Source organism: Tachysurus vachellii, chromosome 19 (genome assembly GCF_030014155.1).
Source record: "Tachysurus vachellii isolate PV-2020 chromosome 19, HZAU_Pvac_v1, whole genome shotgun sequence".
In the NCBI taxonomy this organism is placed as follows: Eukaryota; Metazoa; Chordata; class Actinopteri; order Siluriformes; family Bagridae; genus Tachysurus; species Tachysurus vachellii.
The window spans coordinates 17365472-17375466 of NC_083478.1; the positions used below are offsets into that span (position 1 = coordinate 17365472).

The window sequence follows — 9995 nt, forward strand, 5'->3', positions numbered from 1 at the left end:
GGTGCGAGACCGCTGATTGGTCAATTGTTATTCTACGCAAGAATAAGGAATAAAAATGAAAAAAAAAATGCCAAGAAGCATTTTTACTATCAAAATAAATAGTTAAAAAACTATAATCACCACCTATAAGAAGAAAGCAAACAAAATACAACAGAATTTCCAATTAAATAAAAACAAAAGAATACATAATTAAGTAAACAAGCTTGTGCTATTATTACCACCATGCATCTATTACCTATCAGCAGGAGTTACAAGATCCAGCTCATGGGATCCATCTGAAAATATCAGAAAATCAACCAATTCTGAAATCATTCTTAACGATTACCAGCTGTTCTTAAATCAGTTTATTTGGCACTCAGATACCATGATGAATGAGATACTGAAGTCACTGAGATCACATTCAAGCTGTATATCCAAATGATTTTTATGCATGATTAGCTGAGTGGAAATTCACATGAATATTCAGGTGTACAGGTGAGTACCCAATGAGTGTACAGTATATCACCTACAGACCAGAAAAACTGACTGCAAATAATTATTCAACCCCCCTGTTTTGCCCCAAGTGAAATAAAAAAAAAAAGACTATATAAATACATAAATAAATTCATTTAATTGCAACCTTTATGATTACTATAAAATTAAAGTGGAATAGGGGCACGGTGGCTTAGTGGTTAGCACGTTCGCCTCACACCTCCAAGGTTGGGGGTTCGATTCCCACCTCCGCCTTGTGTGTGTGGAGTTTGCATGTTCTCCCCGTGCCTTGGGGGTTTCCTCTGGGTACTCCGGTTTCCTCCCCCGGTCCAAAGACATGGTAGGTTGATTGGCATCTCTGGAAAATTGTCCCTAGTGTGTGAGTGAATGAGAGTGTGTGTGTGTGTGTGTGTGTGTGTGTGCGTGTGTGTGCCCTGCGATGGGTTGGCACTCCGTCCAGGGTGTATCCTGCCTTGATGCCTGATGACGCCTGAGATAGGCACAGGCTCCCCGTGACCTGAGGTAGTTTGGATAAGTGGTAGAAAATGAATGAAGGAATAAAGCTTTTATTTTTTATTTAAAAAACTTCCAATGACAATCACAGTCATACATTTACATTTCTGGCATTTAGCAGATGCCGTTACTCAGAGTGACTTACATTTTATTTCAATTTATACAACTGAGCAACTGAGGGTTAAGGGCTTTGCTCAGGGGCCCAGCAGTGGCAGCTTAGTGAATTTGGGATTTAAACTCATGACCTTCTGGTCAGAAATCCAACACTAGGCTACCACATCCCAAATCCCAACCCTCATACCAAAGACATTTTTCTGTAGACTTGGGGGATGTTTGTTTTGGTGCACAGTGGCTTACTGGTTAGCACGTTTGCCTCATAGATCTGGAATTGCGAGTTTCATTCACACCTCTGCCCTGTGTGCAGTTTGAGTATTCTCCATTTCGGGGGTTTCCACCAGGTACTCCGATTTCCTCCCCCAGAACAAGTCATTGTCGCAGTTAAAAGGAACCTGAATAACAGTGTTGTAGGCTGATTGCCATCACTAAATTTTCTGTAGTGTGGGAATTGGTGTTTGTGTTTGTGTGTGATTGTGCCCTGTGATAGTTACACCATGAGCCTGAATCCCCTGAGATGCCAAAGCTTTAATAAATTTAACATGTACTCATTTTGAAAACACTTTTTTAAAAAATAAGTGAGACATAAATGCCATGTGTCATAAATGTGTCAATAGAGACATAAATGCCATGTGTCAACAAAAAAGCCTAATGGTAAATATTTTTTTAATTGCATGAAAGGAAATGGTGCGTCACCATACAGCACCACTGTACAGTAAGCAGGTAAAGCAGATATCGATGTAAGTGATGAAACTAAAGCGACACCTTCATCACCACATTTGGTTGTGGTGTTTGCAAGCCACTCCTCTGGTGTTGGTGCATGCATGTAACAATCCAACGCTGGTAATCATAGCAATGAAGATAATCCAGCGAACAATATCATACCACAGTGGCACTCCTGACCATGGCCTGAAAATGAAAGCTTTGAATTCAATTTTCTAAAATGATTCCACATATACCACACCCAAAGTTAGTTTTAGCTTTTACTGTATGCCTACTGCACAAGACAGACTAAATGTATAATTTATGTTCATACCTAAGACAGTCATTTCCATTCCAGCTCTGTGTTTGATTTCTACATATTGACTGATTTCCACTTGAACTGGTTTGCGTGACAAATTCTGAGCTTGAAACCTCCACATTAGTGCTGGTGCTTATTACTGGTGAGACTGTCGTTGTCCTGCAGTCGTAACTTTCAAGCTCTGAAAATGACATATGATAACAAATTTTATTTAAAAAAAAAAATCACAAAAATGCACTAGAATTTGAATTTTACTACGAGTGTGTTATTTTTGGAATCATTTAGCTTATAAGTATTTACCATCAGACATGAGGGAATAAATGCAGTTTTCCTGTCCAGCCTGTACAAGGTGAAGGGAAATGGGATTACTCCGTTCTCTGCTCACAGCGTTCTGAGCCGAACAGATGTACTGAGCGTCCTCGGTGAGAAAGGCACAGTGGAAGAGAAGATCCGTGGAGCTTTCTAAAAGAACATCTTGAACCTGAGCTTCTTTGGACCAGCTATACTTCACATTGGTGCCTCTCTCAGCCCGGCAGCGCAGGAGAACCTGCTGTCCTTGGCATGTCACCACAGGTGAGCCATCTAACCAAATGTGGGGTCTGCTCACAGCTTCTGAAATTCAGACCAGTATCAAAAAGTTATTAAAAAAAAGTTATTTTATAACTTATTAATTAGCGATGAATTAATACAAACTTTCCAGGCTTTTCCATGTTTTTTGGTGTTTATCAGTACCGGTACTGATACAGAAATGAACGACCTACAGTACGTGGTATTGATCAATCAAGATACCAGAGATCAATTTGATTTATATTTAAATGAAGTGGATTTTTGTTTCACTTGGGAAAAGCACTTATTTACATCAGCAAGTAAGGTATATCTCATTGTCAGTGAATGATTGTGGCTAAGCATCAAGAACAATACACCGGATGAGAGGGTCTGGGTTATAGAAGAGGAAAACAACACTGTTTATCAATTATGCATTACAGCAAATATGGTCAGAGAACAACTTTAGGGGTTAAATATTTAGGTTTTCTGTCCAGCGATTCAATTAAGAGGGCAGATTTTACTGAAGTCAATTTCTCCTGGACTTCAAAATCTATCTTGATGACACAATTTCTAAATAAACACCTACTTTTGTATCGTATTTTAGGGAATTAATGCAGTTTTCTTTTTCCCCAAATTTATCATGGTTTTATTTTCTGTCTAATAATAGTCCATAACAGAGTGGTTGTGTGTGTGTGTGTGTGTGTGTGTGTGTGTGTGTGTGTGTGTGTGTGTGTGTGAGAGAGAGAGAGAGAGAGAGAGAGAGAGAGATGACAAACTACTATTGTAAGTCTATGTATTTTGTCATCCAAAAAGAGAAGCAACTCTTTATGTGTCACTGAAACATGGGGACATCTGCAGTTTGCCAATAAAGTATGTCAAAAAAGAAAATCGACCAACCCCATTACAAACCGCATTTACCAACTACTTGATTTCAGTAGCCTCTTGCTGCATAGGAGCTATAAAATCAGACCACTCCAACCAACAAATGCCCACAAAACAGATTAGCCTAATTTTTAATTTGGAAAAAACTCATTAAAACAGCAGCTCTAAAACTAAATACACCAAGCAGCATCTTACACACACACACACACACACACACACACACACACACACACACACACACACCAACACACACACACACACACACACACACACACACACATTATATGGAACATTGAACTTTTTTTAAATTTGTTATTGTTATTAGATACAGTACAAATGCATTAGTGTGGCTGATTACAGCTACTGTTCTGTCTTAGAGCAGTTTTTTTTTTTGTGTTTTGAGCAACTTATGTAATGCTGTATGTACAGGAAGCAATGAAAAACTATTTCATGAGGTTACTTATTTAACAGAAAGGTGCACACTCGGCACTCTGCTTTGCTTCAAATCATGGTTAACTGTCAAAGACTCAGTAAAGACTTTACATTGTTGTTTTTTCCTCCCATTTTCTCAAATTTTTAAATAATTAGTTGGGCTACATATGACTCACTGGTAAAAACCTTACCTTCTGTTACCATGACGTTTATCCTGAACATGATATCAGCGTATATTTTGTCAATCCCAGCCCAATAGATTCCAGTGTCCTCCAGCTGGACTCCTGTTATGAGAATATGAAAAGTCTGGTAACCTGATTGATATATCCTTGCTTTTTTCTTGAGCCGTGAAGTTGTGAATCCGTCCGTATCCAACAATACCTCACAAGTATTTCTGGACTCCCCGTGGCACCAGTACTTCTTACTGAATATAAAATTATTTGAATCATATCTGCAGAGAACATTAATATCTCTCCCAACTGTGGTATGGATGCTGGTTTTATCACACTTCAGATGAGCATGAACTGGAAAAAAATGTATATAAATGGTCAGTGGAAAAGAAAAAAAAACGTCTTGATGTATAAAGGGAAACAAAGTATTGATACTTTGGATATTATCTATTAGGACTGGTTAAAAAATACCATTACAAAACCAGAGCTAACTGTTGTGTCCTATATAAAGTGCCATATATTGGCAACAATGAAAAAATATGCAAAGTATAAAAAATACTTTTTGATTACTATTACAGCAACTAGTAAAATAATAATAATATTAATACATAGCACATGTCATTACAGTCCTTTTTAAAATTCCAAATGCTAGATGCCTTCCCAACATTTAGCGAACAATAAACCACTTACCTTGAAACATAAGCAGTAGGTATACGACCCTCATTGTGTAAATGTGTTGTGACTATGCAGACTGCAGATTGCATATGTACAGGATGTAATGCAGGCCTACCTGAGGTTTCCGTTGGCTATTGTTACTCGAAGCCAGAGAAACAACCCAACATTTATTTTCCTGTGGCTATACATAGAAAAGGTCAATTGCACTTGACATAGATATATAAGTTAAACTTTTCCAATATGGAGGCAAAACATATGAGCCACTGTCCAAATACTTATGGTCCGGTATAAATATCTTTGCTTATAATATTCACTCCCTTGCACATTTACATATTTTGTAGTGTCTGAACCTGGAATGGAACGGACCAAATTGGGATTATACTGTTTATAAGGAAAATTATAAAAATGCTCTATGAAATGAATGCTATTTGACTAAGCAAGCCAGTAGGAGGGATTCTTCTGTCTAATTAGACCAAAATAGAAATTTTTTGGCCTTGGTACAAAGTGCTATCTTTGGCAGATCTATAACTCTTCTCATCACTGTGAGAACATCATCCCTGCAGTGAAGCATGGTGGTGGTGGCATCCTGATGTGAGAACATTTTTCATCACTCTGAACTCGGAAATGGTTCATGGTTGTGGTCAGGATTGATCCGGGCAGATTTCCTAGACGAAAACCTGTTCAAAGAATCTGAATTTTTCACCAGTTAAAGCCCAGATTTCAAGAAAAAGTAAAGAAGGTTTAAAAAAGTAGTGTTTCTATTAGAGTTATTTTTGAGTGGTTGGTTCAGTCCAGTGGATTGCATACATGTTTGTGTATATATTTCAGAAAAGTTAACTGTGGAAAAAAAAGGATATTTATGTTTGGAGAGATGCCCTAATTTTTTTTTTTAATCAAGCATTTACAAAAAAAAAAAAAGTTTATACATTGAACTCAAGTCTCCATCGATGGGCTACTTCTAACAATACCCCCTAGATGGAGCCAAAAAAATAATAATTGGAAATCATAAAACTTTAGGCCTAGTCAGACAGACTTTCTGCTACGTAATGCTGGTATTGTTTTTTTTGTCTAACCACATACATAAGCAATCATTTGAAATCGCAATCCAATGTTGGTATTTTAAATGTACTTTAGCTGGGAAACAATGACATCTATTGCAGCCATCTGTCCCACTTCGAAATGTTCCTACTTCAGTTACACCCTGAATGTCACCCAGAGCACCCTGAGTGTCGTCCAACAGGCCGTGCAACTTCAGCTGCCTGCTGAGTGCCATAGCAGTGTAAGATTCCTTCTCTCTATTGCATGCTGTGTCTTAGACACAAAAACAAAATCACACCCACTGCATGCTTCCTGTGCAGGGGTGGCTCTAGGACCCAGTAGCACAGCGTGTGTTGGACAGAATGAGAAATAGAGAGAGAGAGAGAGAGAGAGAGAGAGAGAGAGAGAGAGAGAGAGAGAGAGAGAAACAGAGAGAGAGAGAGAGAGAGTGAAACAGAGAGAGAGAGAGAGAGAGAGAGAGAGAGAGAGAGAGAGAGAGCAGAAAACCTTAGTGAGTGAGAGAGGCAGAGTGAGAGAAGAGAACAAGTTAGCAAGAAATTGGCAGAGAGGAGAACAGTGGTGGTATTTTTATTCTGACCACAGAAACCTGTTGACAAGCTTCCGTGACGACAGCCCATCTACAGCTTTTGCATTCAAGTTCCTCAAAGCTTAGGCAACATTTCAGCTGAAGGAAGAATGTCAAAAAGGCTGAGTGAAAGAGAAAATTGAAAGATAAATTGAAGAGAGGGAAAAGTTGACAGAGAGAGGCGAGAGAGAGAGAGAGAGAGAGAGGAGAGAGAGAGAGAGAGAGAGAGAGAGGAGAGAGAGAGAGAGAGAGAGGAGAGAGTGAGAGAGAGAGAGAGAGAGAGAGAGAGAGAGGGAGAGAGATAGATAGACAGAGAGAGGCGAGAGAGAGAGAGAGAAAGTACAATCCATTGGGGCCTTCAAAGCCATGTGACATGACAGAGGGCACTGCTGGGGGACTTCTTGCACCATGGAACTCCAAGCTGAAGTCCTGAGGAGCTTCCTGGACCAGTTTTCCAGCAAAGAGGCCACATCGGCTCATGAAGACAGCGCTTACGCTGTTGAGTTCTTGGTGAGTTCATTTCTATGTCTGTTGATTGTACAGTAGATCGTTGATAGCTTTTGGAATGAAAGTGGCACCCAGCTGGGGTTACATACAACAAAACAAATGACTTGTCTTAAAAGCTTGAAGAACAGCGACTGTGTTTTGTCTAGCAGACAAGACCATATTTGCTTTAGAATCATAACCAGCAGTACAGATCTGATAAGTGGAGATAAGTCCAGTTCTACTGACTTCCTACAACTAGATATTTGAAATTCATAAACGTGTGTGTGCGTGTGTGTGGTTGTGTGTTGGGCAAGCAGACAGTTGTGATACAGTACGTGGTACTGTTGCATCAGCCTCAAATAACTAGCCAAAGTGAAAAATGTTCAGAAATCAGTTAAAACTAGCCAACTGGTAGCTAAGCGTGTGGCTAAACAATCTGTACATACTGTACACTTCCTCTTTTGCAGAGGGAAGTGTCTTAAAAAGAGAACTTAGAGATTTGCATTCTCTTTCCACCATCATATAAAATTCTGCTGGATGTTAACGTTACACAGTCTGTTCTGGTGATTCTCTGAATAGCAAAACATTCAAATGGAACAGTCAGACGATGTTGATTAATCTGCAAACAGCAGATCTGACCGTCTGGATGTAATTATACTCTTTACCACGACTAGTTTGAATACGTTATCATTTGGTTGTAAGATCATTTTACAGTATACGAGACGTGTAATGAAGACATGTCACTTCATTACATGTCTAATGAGAAATGTATACTTTTAATTATTAAACAAATAGAAATCTACAATTATTGATTTGGTTGTTGATAAGGATTTCCGTAAGAAAATGGGTATTAATTATTTATGAAAGGAGTCTCCAGTGTCAATGTTCTGTACCTTTTTTGTTACTGGAGACCCTTATGAGAGTCTGATAAGGAAAGCTTATACAAAATAGTACATTTATATTAGACTACGTTTTATGCGTCAATACATGAATTTTATTTCTTACCCCCATTATTTCACACTTATATGCACACATCATTCTTAACCTTTCTGTACTGCACCAGACGACCAATGACAACCGACACAAATAAAACTGTTGAGTTTATTACAAAAGAACTAACACACAGACAAGGGACAAATTAAAGGAAAAAACGGACACTGAGGGTGTATTTGTTGCATGGTATGAGTCCGCTTGTTCTCTTAGACGTTCTTTTGATTGATCACCTTTAGCTCTATTTTGGGTGGCTGTGGTCTCTTGAAGGAAGCCTCGGGGTTTGAGGGCTGAACGAAGATCATGCTCATCTTTTCAGAACGGTTTCAGAAATGTATAGTATCAGTTCTAAGCACATTAAAGCTATTCTGGTGGATTGTCGTGTTAGACACTTTCTGTCGATTTTTCCTTTGTCACCTGTCTGTATATATTCCTAATAATATTTTCTATTATTATTTTCAATAAGATAAAGCACAGCTACCATGGACATGGACATTGTTATTCTTAGCTCTTTATATTTGAATCACGAGTTGTTTCTAGTTGTTCGATGTTGCTTATAAAGAAAGGCAGTAAAATGGATTTGAAGACATGCATTTGTACTCTATATAGCACAAAAGTATCACAAACGAAAAAGGACAGTGAGTTCTTGCAACGTCCTGAACAGAAGCAAATCACTTGACAAACATTGCCATGTCACTTCCTAAGAGACGGGTTTAGACCCTTGAAAGGATGGTTCATGAGCTGCAGACATGAAAGAATGCCAGCAGAGAACAAAGAGTGTCTTTGGTCTCTTGTCTTTCAATTCTGCTAAGTAACAAACTGTTTTAAATACAGCTCCATTGATCTCACGTTGCCCAGCAGTTTTGATGATTTGGATTTTCTAAGAAGATTCATTTAGAAATTGTTTGTTTTGTTTCAGGAAGCATCCTTGGACAGAATTAGTAGTGGCTTGTGTGGTCAATGAAATACTGCTTACCTCAGATATGCTTCCGTTCTGTGTGTTGTTAGATGTTAATTTCACATTTGGAAAATTTTCTTTTCTTTTCTAATTTAATACAAGTTTTTATTATAAATTATATTATGTGCACAAAACATAAAATCTCAAACAAAAGAAACTTAGACGTACAGTCAGGTCTGTACAATTTTGTACCACAGTATATTCTTGTTGAAATGTAAGTAATTGTCCGATTGACTGCTGAACTGTGGGCCAAATGTGTGTTGTTTCCTAGGTGTTTCCTATTTTGTTGTTTCCAAGTAAGCAGATAAATGATTTGAGTTGAATTTAAGTATGAATTATGGTATTTTCATTTGGAATTGCATTCACTGTTAAGTCTCAATAATAAAGTCCAAAGAGCTGTAACTGACAACGAAGCAATCCATCATTCATTTGAAAACCAAAACAAAGTGATCACATAGATAGCAAAAATGATGGCACAATAATTAGTTGTGGCCAAATCAACAAATCAAACTATTTAAAAATGGAGGAACATGCTCAAGAACACCAAAAGTCCCAGAAGACTAGAAACTATCCGTGGTAGAAGAAGAATAGCCCTTTAATGACAACAGGCCAGACTATGGACACCAAAACGTAGGTGTATCAGTGTCATAGTCAACAATCAAGAAAAGACTTCACCTTCAGACTACAGAGTGTATAAAACAGCGAGGAAAAAAAGCATGTATAGTCCTGGAACATCCTGTCAACAGATGTGTCTAAGATCGACTTGTACCACAGTGATAGGAAGAGAAGATTATGGAGATGTGTCATGGACATGACTGCTAATGAAGCTGGATCCCTTATATCTGTTGATAGTTGACAAAGCAGCAGTATAAATTGTGAAGAATATATTGGTTTATTATCTTTTTAGATTCAGTCAAATGCTTCAAAACCCAGATGGTAGAGCTTCATGATTTAAATTATCATTTAAAAGCAACCCACTTTTTTTCTTTAAAGCCTAGAAGCTGAACGTCCTCCAGTGATCTTGTCAATCACCAGACCTGAGAACCAAGAGAGAACCAATTCTTTGAGAGCTTCTAGAAAGCCTCTGATGATGTTTGAATCTGTAAATGACAC

General features: G+C 38.2%; 2 protein-coding genes across 3 annotated transcripts in view; one reads left to right on the forward strand and one right to left on the reverse strand.

Moving 5' to 3' along the window:
• Nucleotides 1-116: 116 nt before the first annotated feature.
• LOC132862535 (uncharacterized) lies at nt 117-4873 on the reverse strand. The gene is made up of 5 exons (XM_060894593.1): nt 4840-4873; nt 4171-4503; nt 2420-2731; nt 2135-2300; nt 117-123 (listed from the first exon to the last, which is right to left on the reverse strand). The coding sequence occupies exons 1-5, from the start codon at nt 4871-4873 to the stop codon at nt 117-119; spliced, it is 852 nt and encodes a 283-aa protein (XP_060750576.1).
• Nucleotides 4874-6232: 1359 nt separating this feature from the next.
• The window catches only part of ptpn22 (protein tyrosine phosphatase non-receptor type 22), a 23818-nt gene continuing 20055 nt past the window's right edge, over nt 6233-9995 (forward strand). For both annotated transcript variants that reach the window (XM_060895030.1, XM_060895031.1), the window contains exon 1: nt 6233-6958. In XM_060895030.1, the coding sequence (XP_060751013.1) occupies nt 6857-6958 (102 nt within the window). In that variant the 5' untranslated portion in view covers nt 6233-6856. The remainder of the gene's footprint in view (nt 6959-9995) is intronic.